General features: G+C 48.3%; 2 protein-coding genes across 2 annotated transcripts; both read left to right on the plus strand.

The window, feature by feature from the left end:
• Window positions 1–1,637: 1,637 nt before the first annotated feature.
• N7446_012395 (uncharacterized protein) lies at window positions 1,638–5,471 on the plus strand (the record flags this gene model as incomplete). Its single annotated transcript, XM_058521137.1, has 1 exon — window positions 1,638–5,471. One exon carries the CDS (start codon window positions 1,638–1,640, stop codon window positions 5,469–5,471), a length of 3,834 nt encoding a protein of 1,277 aa, XP_058366503.1.
• An 11,956-nt stretch (window positions 5,472–17,427) lies between these two features.
• Window positions 17,428–17,771, plus strand: N7446_012396 (uncharacterized protein; the record flags this gene model as incomplete). Its single annotated transcript, XM_058521138.1, has 3 exons — window positions 17,428–17,489; window positions 17,536–17,656; window positions 17,715–17,771. The coding sequence occupies 3 exons, from the start codon at window positions 17,428–17,430 to the stop codon at window positions 17,769–17,771; spliced, it is 240 nt and encodes a 79-aa protein (XP_058366504.1).
• Window positions 17,772–19,471: the final 1,700 nt, after the last annotated feature.

A 19,471-nucleotide genomic window follows, 5' to 3' on the forward strand; every position in this document is an offset into this window, starting at 1 on the left:
ACGTATTCGCCTGCATTTTCGTTCGGGGCGTTCATTGTGGTCGAGGAAGAACCGTAGTGATTCTATGACGAACTCTTGTCTTCGTGGTATAGGGATAATCTCGATCCAGCCCGTGAAATCGTCAACGATGGTGAGCCAGTAACGACTGCCGTCAAGGCCCTCGTCAAATGGCCCTGCAACGTCAATATGGAGGAGCTCCATTGCGTGTTCTCCTCTCCTGCTATTTCCTGATCTGCGGTGGGGTTTTCGATCATTCGCCCCTGCAGACACGAATTGCATGGATGACGTGGCTCCATGTCCCGAACACCGTGAGCCTGCTTTTTGAGTCGCCGAAGATTTGCATCACTCATATGAGCAAGTCGATTGTGCCACAGAGACATTTGCGGGCTAACATGGTAAGAGGGAAAAGTCAGACTTGTCCACAGATCGAGTGCGTAGACTCCATGATATTCGTTGGCAGTATATAGATTCTTTTCGTTTGACTTGTTGCGAATGATAGCACTCCGGCTTGAGAATTCGACCTTTGCTCCTCGTTTGAGAAGCTGGAGCACCGATATGAGATTGGCGTGTGCAGATGGAACATAGAGGACGTTATCAAGCACAAGCCATTTCTTTCTGCCGCGTACATTGCAAAGGATATTCACTGTTCCCACTCCTGAGGGAGCCGTTGAGGTGTCAACGCCTGTAAGTGAGGGGCCATGGTACTTGGCCATTTGGACAAACCTCGAGGCACTATTGCAGACGTGCTGAGCGCATCCACTATCCACGATCCACGCGTCGCGAATAGAGAGGGTTTTTATCGCCATCATTATGGGAATATGGTCGGACAGGGCGAAATTGCCCTTGATATCGTTTCCAAATGCTTCGTTGACATCTTTCTCGGAGACTCTCGTCGCCATGAAAGTTGGTTTCTTTGGATCCTTTGGACCACCGGCATCATCATCCTCGTCATCCGTCGAAGGCCGCTTCTTCAACTGTTTGCGTGTGCCCGTATGCATCCTGCCTGGCTTTGGCTTCGGTCCATCTCCGTCTTTCTGTTTCAGTTTCGGATTCTTGGTGAAACATTCGGAGTCAACGTGATAAGGTTTTCGGCAGAAGGAGCAATATGGGACGTTATCGATCTCGATTCGACAAGTAGTTCCGTCCGACGACGGGATGAGTTTCTTATCACCTGGCCCACGGACTAGAGCAAGAGCAGGAAGTGCTTGCGTCTCCATACCAGTAGCAGAAAACGGAAGTCGACCAACAACCACATAGCCCTTTTTTAACTCAATAAAGCCCCAATACGGAGCAGTGGGCTTAGTCCACTTTATTTCTTCAATCAGAATTCTTTTAACTTATACGGTCACGGAGTTACAACCCATCGAAGTTGGCCATTTTTGGAGCTTTGAAGGGAAAACGGTTACATAATCGTGCTTCATGTTTTTGTCCTCAAAACTAAACCCTTTTTGATTTATTTCCTCAAAACTAAGCCTATTTGGGACCATAAGCAATATTTATATGAGGGATCATAAACCGCCTCGATAGATCAGAACCGCCCTCCATGCTTATGTCATTGACCCCTTATTTTGGGGCTCGACTCTAGTAAGCTCGATATCTGCTTACCATCGCTCTTACTCTAGTTCTTCTTTAGTATTATGGCGCCCGACTCCCCTCGAGCCCCTACGCGCAAACGAGGGCGGCCTCGGAAGTATGCATCCGCCGAGCAAAGACAAGAGGCTAAGATCATAGCACAGCGAAACCAGCGACAATCTGGTCGTGCTGTGGAGCGTGCGATAGAATTCGACCGGTATTATCCCACTACAATACCAGCATCCGTTTATGTCGATGAAGCTTTGCCAACCTACTTTCCCCCCGGCGAACTAACGATTCCTACGGACATTGAGCAGCTCCTACCGCCCCTCAGCCTAGGACTTAGACCACTAGACTTATCTACAGATAACAACCCGCCTACAAGCGATGAGTGGCCGTTAGCTCCGCCCACTGACCTAACTGATGAGCCATTTCGGGCGATATCTCCGGAAACCCAACCAACATGGCCTGATCAGCGTAGCCCCAGGTTAGAAACCACAGAGACTTCGTTGCAGGTGGATCCGCCTCTACAACGTTTGGCATCTGCACAACCGGAAACACTAGAACCTAACGTGGCCAATGTCATGTGCGACTTCGCCCGACTACTTGCTGATCAGCTCCAGCAACACCATGGTTGCTGCTACCAGTGCCATACGCAGCAGGAGAGTGAGCACGAACTCAAGCACGCCGAGCATATCAGCTTAGGAGAATATATAGACCAGGTTCAGGTCGACGGGGGCTTTCCGGATGTTCTCAGCGATACGACCATTGCCAGACGCGAGGACAACCTAGCAGGACAGACTAGTGCAGAACGAAAGCGTGAGATTTATACCGGGATTAGTTCAGTCACGCCTGACGCTCCTCCCGCCCATATTTGCCTCGCTGTGGATCATCAAAGAGAACGCCCGACCGGGGTCACCTTTGACATTGATAGTATCGTGGGGTTTGCGGAGAGCCTCGCGGTAGCGAAACTTGGCGTGCGGTGGAACCCAACTCAGATGCCCGTCTCTGATCTTCACTCGAGTCTCCACCTTGATCCCCTTCGTGTACACCATACTGGAAGCAATGGCCGCACCCACCACGTCCAACAACCAGTACATAACATCCCGCATTATACCTTCGGGCGGTTGATTGGATTTGAAGATATTTCTCTCTACTTTCTGTTTCCGCGACTATACCGGGAGGAGCAGCAGTCCAGCCGGCTCCGGGATGATGACTTTCGGGTCTGGATGGATCAAGTCCTCCTGCCTGCGATCTACCAGCACTGCGAGGGATCTCTAGTCCAGCACTATCCTTCTAGCTTTGATCACAGCCGGTTCAATGCCACGGCCCGGGGAGTCGAGATGCGCTCCCGGCGAGTGGATCCGGTAGCTCGAGAGCAGCGTCTATTTTATTTCCTACCACCAGATGCACTCCCGCTTGTATGGGCGAATATCTTAGAGACTGTTCAGCGTGCTGGGTTCCAGCACTTCCTAGACGTGACTATCCTGGTCCAGGGTAAAAACCTAAAGACATTGACCAAAGCAAATACGTGGAACGGTATGATGCAGGAGTTTGCCCAGCATTGGGGTAACACGATCGACGAGTCTTATCTCTCCGATCAATTCTACATCGACATTGGGAAAGAGACCTGTCCTACTGGGCCCTCACGGGTTGGTGGTGTTGGACTTCACGCATCTAGGCTCCATTCGGACGGGGAGCTCCGTGCAAGCCCAGTGGTGCCACAGACCATCCTCTGGCGGCGATGTTGCCTAGAGTCGTATACCGAGTGGATCGGGCAGCAGCATCCTCCTGGATCCTCACGTCCAAAGCAGCAGTTTTATCCCATTAGTCTGCTCCACGATACTGGCAGCCTCACATTAGAAACGCGTCCATCCTCACCGCAGCGGCAGGCCGGTCTCCTCTACACGCAGTTTTATTCCAGTGTTAAGGAGGTCTTTGCGGCAGGGGATGCTTATCCCTTTTCTAATCCGGCCCTAGAAACCTTGGCACTAGATCCTCAGCTTCGTAAGACCTGGCAGTATGTCGGGGGCGGTCTCAGCCATGACCCAATCGCGTTGATCCGGGCATATCTGAACATGAAACAGCGGTGCCACGCTGCCTTGCAAGGATCTTATATGAAAGTATTTGGTCTTCGCGAAGAGCACCGCATCTCCCTCCGTCTGTTCTATATGATCGATCAGGAATTCCGAGAGCGCAACCTTCACCAGGCACAACTTCCAGGGATTTCGTCTGAAGTTGAGCCTTTTTACTCCCTCCCTACCTCCACTCTCCTCTTCTGGTTCCACTGGAATATCAACAAGTTCTGCGTGGGGTTTGAGACTGTCTATAGCATCAATGACCGCCATTTTGTTACGTGGGAACATACTCGGGTGATGATGATGTTTCTGCGCTGCCTGCAATTTTCCTATGCGGGTGGCCTTCTACAGCGGGTGTCCGGCTGCTGGCGGGATGTCTGGTTCCAGCCTGATGCTCGGCGGACGGACGGCCTTCGCCGGTGTGAAGGTCTCGGATTCCAAAGCAGCAAGGAGAAATATGGATATGCCTGGTTTCTGGATAAGCTCAACTGGGATACGATGACCTTCCGACAACCGTCCGCGCAATATATGATGTTTAACAGCCCTTCGATGCAGGCGGCGTTCCACGCACGGTACGCGCAGATCCGAGACGTTCGTCTAGACTTCCTACGGGTGCACCAGGCCCACCGCTGGATGGAAGAATTTAGCTCCATTCCTCCTTGCCTCGATCTTCTCGCCGAATTTCTACGACAACTTTCTCTTTGTGTGTTTCGCAAGGACGTGTTTCTGCAGGTCAAACGACTGTTACACCCGGACCATGCTTCTCGGGCTCTAGCAGGAGAGGTTCCCCTCAGCTATGATAGCATCAGTGGCGTATTTATTAAGGGTGCCCAACCGTTACAGCTTCTAGATCAGCGTCGGATCGCGGTAAAGAGCGTGGACACTATCTTCGCTTGGCTGTGGGAGTGGAAAGATGGCCGTTTTGATCGAAAGGGGTGGAAAGACAAGCCATATCGTATGGTGTACCAGCAAAGCTTCGAGGCCGTCCATCAAATCCTAGGCAAGGATCGAGCGCGCGAGTGGAAGAAGGCCCTAAAAACTTCATTCCTCCAAAGCCACTGGTTACTTCCATACCCACATAGCAATGGATTTATGCGCAGGTCTAAGGATACAGGACAGGAGGTATGGTGGTCTAACTTCAATGCCGGATTGTACGAACACTACAGGCAATGGTATGGTGTGTCGCGAGGGGGTGACCCTTTCCCTGCCGAATATATCAAACACCATCCAACGACTGGCTGGGGCCGCTCGTCTGGCGAATCTCAGTACATGGAGAACGCCATGGAACCGGAGATGGATCTGGTTAGGCTGCCTGAAGGGGAATTCTATGAGAAATTGTTACAGATCGCCGATCAGTTTTCCCAGAATCCCGATGCCCCAGCGTGGAAGAGAAAAGCCCCGCAGACTGTCTTTCGCTTTGGTATCAGAATTGGAGATGAGTCGTTGTTGAAAGCCCAGCGCAAGGCTAAAGGCACCGTGGCGCAAGACTTATGCATGCGAATGATCCAAGCCCTGGATGAATATGAGGTCTTGGGACATTCTGGACGGATGCTCCGGCCCCGCAAGAGGCACAGACGACAAGTTCTGTTGGCCGCGTGTGACACCGAAGACGAGATCACATCCGATGAAGAATCAATCGCCAACCGACGCGATCGCTTAGCGGCAAACATCCTTGAGCTTGAACCGAAAATGCGGGTGGCAGTTACCGCGGAGCGAAAACAGTACCGGTGGCCCCTTTTACATAGTGTTCATCTGAAACATCTTGAGCCACGACTTCAGCGATTCAAGATTGCCGGAACACAAGCTGGCGACTCGCCTTAAGTCAGCTGTTTGGGCTGAAAGCCGTAAGGCTGGCAATTTTGGTAGGGTGGTCTATGTTCGCACCTCACAACCAGGCTAACCAGATTTGGCTTAGTGCCCGCACCGGCATAGATAAAGTTGCTTTAGCGCGATATCAAAGCGGCTTGATTCTATACAACCCAATCCACGCTTTCCACCTGTCCGCCCGCAACGCAACGCCCACGACGGCAGGTAACCCTATCCCACGGGGGTGGCCCAGTCTACTAGACTGGGAATTATGGTTTCCTTTTAACTACTAGGGTTTATGGGACATAAAAAGTGGGTCCCGTTAGACTGGGAATTAATTTCCTCGTTAGACTGGTGAGGTCTAATGACCTCTGATCGCTCTCAAATTTTGGCAAGTTATAATAGACAATCTAATTTATCTCCGATTCACTTCGGAGCATGCGCAGCCTCCTAATCATCGAGAAAATGGCGATTCAATATTGGAGATGTTTTGTTGGGGTACGGCATTTTGTACCTTTACGGCGTACCTTTACTACCAAAGACGCCACCACAGCACTCTAGACGAATAGAACAACCTCGATAATGCTAGTCTATAATGATCAAGAGGGGTAGCAATTAGTTTAGGGGGTTTTGAAGCTTTCTCGCTATTATCTCACTTTCTTTTTACACTATTTCACCCCGAAATCAGCATTCGACATTCGTCAAATTTCATGCAATTCATTATGCAAAATCAGTTATTTCACAAACCTTCGACAGACCCAGTCTTCGTGTGTAAGACATGCGAGTACGTTGTTAGACCAAGAGAGGTCTTACGACACCTCCAATCGGCGAATCATCGACTTCCACTACGTACGGCACGTCAAATTGCGGATGTTGTTCAAACCTCCGACCGGGCGCATGAATGCGACGCATGGCAGCCACCAACCGTGGTCAATACCCCAATTGCTAATTTGCCAGTTTTTTCGGACGGCATTTTATGTGAAAAGGACCTATTTTGTCAATTTATCGCGCGTACAGCCAATACTATACGACAGCATTGGCGCGATCAGCATGGTTCGGTAGCACCCTCTAGCACTCGTGGACGGCCACCACAGGCATCACAAGGGCTATCGGCAGCCGAGCAGCAAATCCAGCAATTTACGCGTGTCGTACGATGCCAGCGAGCATTTCCTAGTCGTACTGGATCTCACTATATTCGGGTGCGTACGCTCGGGGCGGATGCCATTGCCGAGGCCGATTCAATGCCTACGACCGAGGTCGGCGACCGGCTTATTGATGAAATCGAACTAGCTTTCAAAGAGGAAAGTGAGCTACCCCAGCTAATTGAAGCTGGCGAGCGCGATGACGCGAATCCATGGCTCCGTCGTACGCGGTGGGCCGTCTACCTCCGTGGAATCGACCCCCAGCACCTTATTAACTGCGTCCGAGCACCCGAGGTCGATTCATGCGATCCGACGGAAATGGCGGCAAGCGCTATATGGGATGCAATGGCGGCTGTCGCGAGAATTAGCCAGTTGATTTGTACGAAAACTAGCCATACCATTCGCACCGAAGCCGTACGTACGGAGCGCGACCGACTACCGCACCAGCCATTGCAAGCTTACATGGATGCCGATAACATTGAGAGACATACCGTGCCGTGGCAGCAAATTTTGATGTTTTTCACTCGTACGCAGGCTTCGCATGAATGGGCCAGTCCAAGTTACAAATTCACTAGGCGCCAGCGAGCCGCGTGGAATTCGCTTTGGAAACTGGCTCAGCCGGGCGTATTACCTAGTCTAGGCATTGCTAGGTTAGCTAGCCTAGCCACGGCTAGTTCAGACGATTGTAGCGAGCATTCAGAGAGTCAGCATTCAGAGAGTGACACCGAGGATCATCCCACGCAGCGAATCGCTAGCGAATCGCTAGCTAATCGGCAAAATAGCACCGATTCTCCGTTTCAGCTCGCTCCCATTGATCTAGCGTGTCTCAATTTTTGCATTGAGCTTTTGAATCATCGAATTAAGGTCGAGGACTATGAGAGCGCGCTGATTTGTGCCACGGCAGTGCTCGGTCGCGGTGAGACAGGCTGGCGTACGGCAGAGAGCTATCCTCCGATTTTATCGAAGCTTATTAAAATTGCACGATTCATGGTAGTCCACAAGGCATTGAAATTGGACTCCACGGCTGAGGCAATGCTATATCAGCTAGCAGAGCATCAAATGGCAGGGGATTGGGATACCGAGAGTCCACTCGATTCACCTGAATTTCAGACATCAGATGATCAATTTTTCAATTTTGAAAATGGGCTAGTTCAGCCACCGTCGCAGCCATCGCAATTCATTCAATTTACCCAAGCTCAGCGGCAGACCCAGCGATCATTTCGAGAGTGGGTGGCTGAGATGGTAAGCCAATTCATGGTCCGTGGAACTAATAGTCCAATTCAATGGCTATTAGATCTACGGACGTACGGCTTAAAGATCCATTACAATAGCACCACTACGGGCCACGTCGGCTGGATGAATCAGGACCAGCTACTTTACCAGCAATTCAATTTCTCAATAGGTGACTTCCGTGGGTTCATCCACGGGCTTACGACCTCGGCACGCCAAATCCTTCACAGTGAGCTATTATTCGTCGAAAATGGGTTAGTTCCAGCTATTCCATGGCAGGCAATTTACGACGATCCCACGGAGACAGCTCACGGGTGGAATTTCTTAAAAGACACCCGTACGCCATGGCCGGTAGACGGCGAGCAATGGCTAATCGGGCGGGTACGGCAGCACGGCCCGGTACGGCAGCGATTTATCGAGAGTAGTGCCGGTCGGCTACGGATGGCAGCAATTGACGTATACCTTCAACGGGTAGCGCATTTCCGTGAGAAGCTTGCTATTGCTATTCACGTGAGTGGTGGCCAGCCGGCTCGAGCGCCAGAGCTATTAAGCATTCGGCATTGCAATACCGACAGCGGGGGCCGTCGCAATATATTTATTGAGGATGGGCTCGTAACCTTCGTCTCACAATACCACAAGGGGTTTTACGCATCCAATGATACGAAGGTGATTCATCGCTATTTACCCCAGGAGGTAGGTGAGCTTGTGGTCCATTATTTATGGTTAGTATTGCCATTTATACGACGATTGGAGGCGTACGTAGCGAAGGTGCGGAGATCGGACGGCGTGGAAGAGATCAAGAGGTGAGTTGTTTCAATTTCTCAATTTCTCAATTTCTCAATTTCTTAATTTCCAATTTCTCAATTTCCAATTTCTTAATTTCCAATTTCTTAATTTCCAATTTCTCAATTTCCAATTTCTTAAATTTCTTCAATTTCTCAATTTCCAATTTCTCAATTTCCAATTTGTTCAATTTCTTCAATTTCTTCATGATTTTTACTAATTTTGGCAAGTAGGCAGCGTCAGGCTTACCTCTGGGGTCCGGATCCTGGCACTAGCCGAGCTTGGTCATCTGAGAGACTCCGTGAGGTCTTAAAACGGGAGACCACCATTGGGCTTAATGGGCAAGCGATCAATTTGAATGCTTACCGAGATATTGCTATCGGCATTAGCCGTCGCTTCATGCGGCCATCTAGCGTATTTCCCAATAATACGCAGCAGGATGCAAGGGCCGATGCTTCACAAGAGGATGACGAAGACGGCATGAATGCTGAGCAATGGATGGGCCATATTGCTGACCTCCAGGCGGCCCATTCATCCCACGTGGCCGGCATGATCTACGGCCGTGGCATCACCGAGCAGCCCGGTACGACGGCCCACCGGCGTGAGATGTTTCGGCTTAGTAGCACCGACTGGCATCGATTTTTAGGCTTTGTGTCCACGGATGACGGCGGGGCCGAGAGTGCATTAGGAATGGCCCAGTTTTCACCATGGCAGAAGGAAGCCGAGATCGGCCGTACGGAGCGTCGCTGGCAATTAACGCAGGCAGCTATAGAGCCCGAGATGCAGCGAATGCTAGGAAATAGCGAGCTTCACTCCGAGGGGTGCAGGCACCGGCGTTAGCAGCGATTCAACAAGGCCAGAGCCCGGTGGTGGCCGTTATGCCCACCGGGGGTGGAAAAAGCTTACTTTTCATGCTACCCGCGTGGATCAGCCCCCGTGGGGTGACGGTGGTGGTCGTGCCATTAATTGCATTACGGGGAGACATGGTATATCGATGCCAGCGGCTCGGCATTTCATGCGTGGAGTGGGAGAGCCGTCGGCCGGCAGACCAGGCATCGATTGTACTCGTGACGCCGGAATCAGCTATTACGGAGGATTTCATGACATTTTTGAACCGCCAGCGGCTATGTCATCGGCTAGATCGCATTGTGATCGATGAATGCCACGTGGTATTAAATGATCAGACCTATTTCAGGCCCGCCATGGCTCAATTAGGTCGATTGCTCGTGGCTCAGGCTCAGATGATATATTTGACTGCCACGCTGCCACCGAGCGTCGAAAACCAGCTATTTCAACGGCTACGTACGTCGCGAGAGAAGGTCCATTTATTTCGAGCTCGCACCCATCGCATGAATGTCGCTTACCGGCTATGGCAGCCCACGGTGGCGAACCCAAGCCGATACGCTAATAGCTACGATTGGCTAGAGAACCCCGAGATCGTACGATTTATTAGAGATCGTATTACGCGCGCGCGTGCTCAGACCGGCCGGGTGGTCATTTACGGGCCCACCACCAAGACCGTAGAGCAACTAGCCCAGTTAGTCGGGTGTGAGGCATATCACAGCCGTACGATCGATCGCAAAGGCGTACTAGCTCGTTTCCAGGCCGATACCACGGGGGTAGTGGCAGCTACTAGCGCGCTAGGCATGGGTGTTGATATACCCAATATTCGCAGTATAATTCACATTAGCTTGCCACGCAGCTTATTGGATTACGCGCAAGAGAGCGGCCGTGCTGGCCGAGACGGGCATCGTAGTGAGGCCATTATTATACAACCCGCTAGGTTTTCACGGCCGAAATGGGACCCGATTCATGAAGACCCCGTGAAAGCGCAGGCTGAGCAAGCAAGGCTTGACCGATATATATCTCGAGACTGCTGCCGACGCGTCATACTTGACGAGTATTTAGATGGCTATCCACGGCAATATTGTGGAGAATCCGATGAGACAGAGCAGCGCTGCGATAGGTGTGACGAGCATTGGCAGGTAAATAAAGAGGTAGGAAGTGAGGTAGGAAGTGAGGTAGGACGTGAGGTAGGAAGTGAGGTAGGAAGTGAGAGAAATGGCCCAGTTTCCAATGCATCATTTCACACATCCGATCCCATGGTTTTATCCCATGTTTTGAACCAGCCAGCCGACATCCCGGTCCATTCGGCCATGGAGGGGATTCAATATAGCCAGGGGCCACGAGAAGTGATCCAATTAACCGATTCGGAGGTGAATTCCCAGAGAAGTGAGAGTGAATCGGTGGGATTTCGATCCCAGGTCGGATCGACTAGTCCGATTTATCGTCGCAGTATTGAGCCACCAGGTAATAACCCCGTGGTTTAATTTCAATTTAAATTTCAATGCCAAGGAAACTGACCAATTTATTGCTAGGATCAATGGCCAATTCAATGCCAGGATCAATGGCCAATTCAATGCCAGCCCCAATGGCCAATTCAATGCCAGCACCAATAGCCAATTCAATGCCAGCCCGAATGGCCAATTCATTGCCAGCCCCAATAGCCCATTCAATGCCAGCACCAATGGCCACTTCAATGCCAGCACCAATGGCCAATTCGACGGCACGGCAGCTGACCCATTCATTACCAACGCGTGTGGCCCGTCCATCGATCCCCACGCATGCAATTAGCCAGTTCCAGCGGTTAGACCGTGAGAGACAGGTCGTCCGAGAGGTAGCTCAGGCAGGACATCAAGAAATTGCCACCGGGGTCGAATTTTTACAACAACAGGCCCAATTATGGATGGGACGATGCTGGTTTTGTACACAGCGTGGATTCGATGACCAGCATGATTTATACCAGTGCGGGGCCCAGACCCAGCACGGCAATGAATCACCGAAAGGCTGGTGGCTACGGGTACGCCGGCAGATCAAATATGACCCATTCGGTGGCTGTTACGGGTGTGGAATGCCGCAGTCTATTTGCAGTCGATTCGTGAATGCCGGCAGCCAGGGGTATTGTACGTATCGAGGGTTGTTATTATCAGGGCTAGCAGTCATGGTATACGGCGAGGGAAGTGAGGTGATAAAGGAGGCGTGGGCTCGGAGATTAGACGGGCTCGCGGTATCAATCGGCAATGAGAGTGAGCTAGTGCGATATTTAGGGTCACGGCATGATGGTGAGACGGTGAAATTGGTACATGAGTATATATGGGTCCGAAAGATGTGGATAGAGCATGGCGAGAGGCTATGATATAGTGAGAGCGTTGAATATATATTAATTGATTAGGTGTTAGAAATGGGTCATTTTTAAAACTAGTGCGAATAAGGTAGGTAGAGTATAGCGAGAGGACATGATATATAAGAGCATTGAATAGATTATTAATTGATTTACTGTTAGGAATGGGTCATTTTAGACATAGGTGTAATTGCCGTACGGGAGTAGGTAGGAAATAGCCATTGATTCGAGGTGGGTTGAAATAGGCTATTTTAGGATAGGTGTAATTGGAGTAGGTGGAAATAGCCGTAAATTGCGATGTCCGTTAGAAATTGTGAAGGGTCGAAGCAAGTCTTGATTCAAACTAGCTAAGCCGTCATGCTGTCTATCAAAAGCTTAAGGAAAGGAAGATCTACGTGGCCGTGCAGCGGTGTAAACATGCCTAGTCACGTGGTCAGCACGTGATGTATACGGGCCCTGGCCCGTTACAGAAATGGGCCATTTTAGGATAGGTGTAATAGGAGTAGTCAGCAAAGCCATGAATTGCGAGGTCCGTTAGAAAGTATAGGTAGAGAGATAAGATATATTAGCTAGTATTATAGTAATAAACGGGTGAGGGTTAGTATTAGTGTAAGGGGTAAGGGTTATATTAGTGAGAGGGGTAAGGGTTATATTAGTGAGAAGGGTAAGGGTTAGTATTACTAAAAGGGGTGAGGGTTTTAAAAGATATAGGGGGTAGGGTTTTAATAGTAAGAGGGTGAGATTTAATAGATAGGTAGGTAAAGTATAGTGAGAGAGGTGAGGTGTAATTAGACCTCGAAAGGATCCGTTCTGATCTGTATCCGGATCCGCCCCGATCCGCCTTTGGGGCGGATCCGGATCTAGTTCTTCGATCCGCGGGGCGGTTCTATAAATCTTTGATCCGCCCTGTACGGGGCGGATTGATCCGCCGGATTAACAAAAAGGACAAACATAAGAAACCCTGTGATATGCATATTTTATGTAGATTTGGGCTGTATTTTTAAGTATTTGGCTTACAGATTAATCAAAAAAGTATACTAATGAAATAGAAATTGATTTGGAACTCTCTAATTCTATTAAATCTAGGGCTTTAAGTACTCCCATTCACCATCATCCCGCTTTGAACGCTTTGGAACCCGCCCTGATGTACGCCTCTGAGTACCACTTGCATCCTGCAGATTTGAATTATCAGGTAGCGGGATCTCATCCTCTTGGACTTCTTCATCCTCGTCTCCGAGTTCAATCAGAGGTGTATCTCTGATATCTCTAAGAGGTCTTTTACCAAGCGCAACCCTGCTCGGGCCCTGCGATGGTTGAGCCTTAGCTGAGAAATCTTCTTCAGTATCACTGATTAGATCAAACATATCATCATCTAGCCTTTCGCTCTTCCTTTTCTCCTTCACTGCTTGTATCTCCTGTGCTGTAAGATACTCCTCTATCAAAGTATGCTGATCACTTTCAATGTCAAACCTCGATGTACATAAATACATCATAAGATCCTGGATAGTTGTCGGTTTAAGAGACCCTCGGCGGTAATGACAGATATCACGAGCAGTATTGAAGAGTCGTTCAACACCAGAACCAGTCGCAGGAATAGAAAGAACATCGCGTGCAAGGCTCGCAAGAACTGGGAACTCATACTGATTACACTTCCAAAAGACACATGGATTAATCTTGCGAGTACCTAGTAAAGGATTAGTAAGAGATAATAAAAGGTATTTAGTAATGATTCACTTACTACTTCCAAGATATTGTGTAAGCTCATCGTCTTGGTTGATCTCACACCCCTGGGCTTTCTGCCTGTCACCTATCTGATCAACTATAGAGAACTGCTCTATAGAAGAAACTCCATGCAACGCTGGCCGAGTTTCAAAGTAACGCTTCTTGTATGGCTCAAGGTATTTTTCAAGACTCTCGCGGTATTGTTTGCGATAAGGCCCATTCCAGTCCTTCCCAGAGAAGTATTCAAGCTTGTTCTGGGGTGCCATGATAGTCGCAATCGCATAGAGATCACCATAGGCCTTGTCGGTCTCGGCATAATAGTCTCTTAGCTTCTGTGTTGCATATTCGAGAGCGGTTCGCATTATTATCTGCCATCTTGCTTTCTTTCGTCTAAGCTGGTCCCTAGACCTCTCGAGATGATCGAATAGCTGATTGTAGATACTAAAGACTATATGGATAGTGACATCCTTAGTCTTTGAGAGAACACTTGTGAAGTTGAAGAAGGGTTGTGTGATAGAAAGAAGATAGTCAATCTGCTTCCATTCGTCCTTAGTGAGCACAAGGTCAGAGAGGCCACACTCAGAGCAATACTTGTCGCAGATAGTCTGTAGTCTTTTGGCACGCTGGAGCATCAGAAATGTAGAATTCCACCGGGTTTTAACGTCCTGCATCAGAACAAGCTTTGGTTCTTTGGACTGGAGCTCGAGGAATTGCTCTCTACGCTGAGGGCTTCTATTAACCCAGACTGCTAGTCGCCGAACCTAGGTTGATATTAGTATAATATTAGCTAAGAAAGAAGGAGGGGGGGGGGGGATTTCTTACCTTATTAAGGGTAAGCACGATATCTTTCTTCTCTCCATGAGCTTTACCCCGGGACTCAGAATCTGTCCATTCCATTTCTTCTCGGTCATTCTTTGGGGCTGCTTCCATCCTGCCGAGAAGCTCGTTTAAACTGAGTTGAATAACATGTGCCATACACGGGATTCGAACAATAGGGGTACCATCTGGTAACACGAGTGAATCAAGAGCTTTCATGATACTATCATGGAGCGTCGTGTTATTTGATGCATTGTCAGTGGTCATTGTTAAAACCCGATCTTCGATGTGATGTTTTTTTAAAAGATCCAAGAGGACAACACTAAGGTCGGCCCCTTTATGGCTTCCATGAAGTGGCTCAAATCCAAGCAAGATCTCACGGTAATGCCAGTCTATATCGATAAAATATCCGGTAATGGCCATAAAGGCTTGGCGGAAGGGCGAGGTCCAGCAGTCTAATGCAATAGAAAGCTTCGCACCTGACGGAAGCATCTGTAGAAGGCCTTTTGGCGTTCTATCACTTTCGCCTGGATGTTCTGTCGTACTAGATATGCAGACAAAACCCGAGGCGGAGATGAGGCGAGACTAGCCAGTTTGACTAGTTTATGAAACCGAGGATGTTCAACAAACTGAAATGGTAGTCGTAACTCAGTAATTAGAGATATCACACACTCATCAAACTCCTCGAGGGTAAATTTCTCTGGCTGAGGGCCATTAAGTACCTAAGATAAACAAGTTAATTGTAGGTTCAAGGAGGAGTAGGCATAATAAAAATAAGTTCTAACATACCCCTGATTGAAGAAGCTTTCGAATATCCTGTGAGGGTTTCGATCTCCGGCAATTAACACCCTCCCGGACATGCTTATTTAGGGAGGATGTCCCACGATTTCCGACCGCGGGGTGGATGATAACCTGGCTGCATACTTTGCACATGACCTTAGGTGACCCATTTTGAATCATAGCAACCTGATAGAAGTGTTTCCAACAGTCCGCTTGGCGTCGTTTCTCGAAGATATTCCTTTTCATCTGACTTCCATACTCTGTCATCAACCACCACCCACAGAATTCATCATTCATCTCCTCAGTCCAGAGTATAAAGTGCTTCTGGTTTGTCGTAGGCCCAACACGTTCTAGAGTCGGTGGAACAGGAGGTACTATTAATGGTCGAGCGGAATCGCCGTCAGGTGTAAGGGTGGATGTCTGCTGAGATAGAGCACTAGGGGTAAAATATATTGCTCCGTCAGAAGGAATATCTGAAAGGTTATCTAGAGGATTATCCTCAAAGATAGAGGAAGGGTAGGTATCCGAGAACTGAGAGGCTTGACTTTGTGACATAGTGAATAAGTATCACTACTAACTTTAGTAAAGAGAAAGAAGGAGACTTACAGGGAGGAAAGAAGCGAGAAAGAAGGGAAATTAAAAGACGCGACCAGGAGCGCGAGCTGAACGACATTGTAGATATATCAATTCTAATATGGGCTAGGCGACCTACAGCCCTACTATATGATTGGCTTTAAGAGCAAAACGAGCCCACAATAGAACGGATCTTAACGGATTGATCCTGATCCGCCCTGGGAAAATCCTGACTGATCCGCCCCGCCCCGCCCTCCTAAAACCTTTTAGTATGTTTGAATTTGCCTGACTCTTTAATCCAAAGTATGCTATGTAGGCTACAGAGATAGGTATTTCGGTAGGAATCACTTATTAAAAACAAAGGAAGAAATGAAGTACCTTAGTTTATCAGCTAACTAATCATAAGGATATAATGATTTTAGAAGGCTTTGCTTTAAAATAGTTCAAGAAAGTTCCGAAAAAGTGTGACATGATACTTGGGTGAGAATATATATTTCCCATGTCATTACAACACCTCAACTTTACTTTAATAATTGGCTAACAACCAAGGTCGGAAATGATGTTACGACTTCTATTATTCAAATTCCATAGGTAAAATGATTTACATACGGTTTCAAAACATGAAATTTCAACCAAAAAATCACTAAATCTTAGGAGTTATGAATGCATTGACCAGAACAAGTGTATATTACAGTATTTTATTTAGATAAGTCATCATTTATATCCGCCAAAACAGGAAAGTCTTGGCGAGTTTATGCAAATCAGGATCGAAACGGATTGATCCTAATCCGCCTTGCGTAGAACCGCGGTGCGGATCCGGATCAAAGAATTCGATCCGGAAATCCGGCGGATCAGGATCAGGATTCAAAAGTTGGATCCGGATCCGCCCCATTTCGAGGTCTAACTCACACTACGTTTTATTTATTTGGTTAGACGGTAAATCCTTATATAAAGTAAGGATTAGCATTTTACATAATTTGCCAAGCATAAAAGCTGCTTTTTTGACTTCGAAAAAGGACATCTGAGAATAGACAGGAAGAACAGCTAAAGCGGCTGAATTAGATAAAGCTATTTAGGAGAAAAGCTAACCAAGCTAAAATAGACTTGATTAAAAAAACTCTGTGGCGAGGATAATAGTTTAAGATGTGAGACACGGATCGGATTTCGGATTGCTTAGAAGAAAACGATACGATTGGCGGTGTAGTTATAGTGGGCTCCATTAATTTGCCTTGGCGTGCCAACTGCTGTATTACTGCTAAATAGAGATAGGTGACGGCGATTATTGTCTCCTGGTAATACGAGTCCTTTCTAACTCCATTACGACCTTATTGAAGACCCGATCATTCTCCTAGGGAGCACATGCCAGGTGGTAGACGTTCCTGGTGGCCTCTATCATTAACGTAAATCCAACAACGGGCGGAAAATGAGACTGAAGCTATCATGTTGTAGGCATGCATGTAAAATAGCGTTACACCACTCAGTGGCTCAGAAACGGACTATTTTTTAAACTTGTGAATTGAACTAAAGTTCTCTCTTATTTAAATTGCTGATCCAAACTCTGATACAGTACCCTTTGTAAAGTGAAATTCATTACTCCACGAGCCGGACTTTTCCGAGGTCGAAGGTTCCAACGATATAAAAGGCAGAGAAAGTTACCGTCTCGTTCTACAAACAGTGTCGCTCTAATCCTCCTCAACAAACTTCCTTAACTCTTCTCCTCAAAAATCTTCTCTGCTTAGCGACGATGTTACTTCGAACGGTTCTGAGCTTTGCTATCTTTGCACAGGCCTCCTTCGGCGCTGCACTGTAAGTACGCTGAAATATCATTCTTTAAATACTTACGTTTGTATAGAAATGCGCGGGACGACCATGGCTGGTGTTACTGCTATCGAAAGGGTATCCCTGACACCGGCGAGCTCGCGCACGGCCTAGATACAGGACTCACCGGTAATGTTTGCGGTAAATTCCCAGTGGTATGTTACTCTCAGCCTTCCTTGGATTTTGCTCTTTAAATATCTAACTCTCTATTAGTCTGTCACTTTTAGTGAGCTGGACAGCAAGGCATGGTCCCCTTCTTCCTTAGAATAACAAAAACTAACAGTAGCCAGTGTTATACTACCTCTGGTGAAAGCCGAATCAATGGTGATACATGGAATACGTACTGCAAGGACATTGCTTTCAAAGGGTATGATTGGGAAGAACGTCATTACCAGTATGAGAAAGATGACGTTAGTGGAGCGTGCTCTTGAAAATATGTGCTTGTCAAATTCCAAGACGACGAGACCACACAATTAGCGCACCTTTCGCAAATCAGAAGGCACAAATTCTCTCGGTTCTGACTGCCAATTGCGTCGCAGTGTTGTACCGCTCTGGCATTGTGGCATTACATTTCCTATATCATTTCTTAGTCATTGATCGAACTCCTAAGTTAACTACACCAACTAGAATGATAATTAGTCATTGGTCGAGTTATTCATCTTTTCTTAGATAAGAGTTCATTACAATGCATTCATTTGCTAACCAACATATGTGTCGACGTAGGCATAGACGTCAGCAATTTGAATACTGGTTCATAGAGTTAGGCCCCACCCATTGTCGACGGCCTTTGTAGCCATTTTATGTTACAGGTCAATCGAGATCAATTCGGTACCAAGGGCGAAAGTATCGAAGCTAGAGAGAGAAAGAGGGAGAGGTCAGAATCGTGGGGTGGGTCCCTGCCGAAGCGTTGCCCACGATTGCCGTGTTTGTTTCCATGCCAAACTTCCTCCATCTTGCATCAAACCTCCATCACTAAGCCCCAGTCACGGCTCGCCAGATCGTCACATCGTACGCCCCGGGTTTAACTGTTCTTGTACCGAAAATAGTATTATTCTAGTTTATATGGCTCTATTTTGTCCCTCTTTTCTATCGTCTCCTGATGTCGGCTATCTTATAGTCCAAAACACTCTTACGCTCGCTTCCTTGAAACAATAATACGGGACAGCATTCATATACAGTGGTGTAAGTATTTGATCTCTGATACTTCGGGCCCCTGACCGCCAGTATAGACCCTACTATTTTATTGGTGACCTCACGCAGTCAAGAGGAGCAAGAAGAGTGTAGTTTGGCCATAGCGGGTCACCTGTCGCTGCGGTCGTAGACCGTAACGTCAGATAGGGCCCAAATGACCCGGCCAAACTAGGATGGTGGAGGGGACGGTGGTGGAAGCAGCAGAGACAGCGGGGCCGGCGAGCCTGTCTGGAATTTGTGATTGAGCTTGTACAAAACTGACGCGTTCGCCGTAAAATACACCCTGAAATACTCTGAGGTCCATCTCCCTAGCATCTGAATCTGGTCGTCGAGTATCCCACTATCGTGCGCATGCTGAGCTGCGCCCTTCCGAAAACTGTGACCGGAGTAGCCCTCTGTCCGTAGTCCAAGCGCTCTTAGCTTAGTAGATAAGGTCGAGAGGAAGTTGTTGCGACTGAATGGTCTTCTGTGGAAGGAGAACAATGGGGCGTCGGGCCCTCTAGGATCGAGAAGTAGCAGCTTCTGAAGGGCATCAACTGGGCACGCGCCGTCTCCTGTCTTTGCAAGAATAATTTGCACCCCTTCGTGGCGGCGGTTTGTCTTACTGCGCTTGAGTGTGAGTTGTGCGTGGTCTAACGAGGGCGAGAATCTGACGTCGGAGCGTGTTAACTTTGTGGCTGAGAAGATAGAATGTGTGCTGAGATCGTCAGCCTTGTAGGTGAATTCTCCGAGGCGAAGGAATCCAGCAAATGCTACCCCGCACGCGGCGGCAAAGTTAT

Source organism: Penicillium canescens (genome assembly GCF_028828765.1).
Source record: "Penicillium canescens strain IBT 15451 chromosome Unknown utg000010l_segment0_segment0, whole genome shotgun sequence".
Classification (NCBI taxonomy): domain Eukaryota; kingdom Fungi; phylum Ascomycota; class Eurotiomycetes; order Eurotiales; family Aspergillaceae; genus Penicillium; species Penicillium canescens.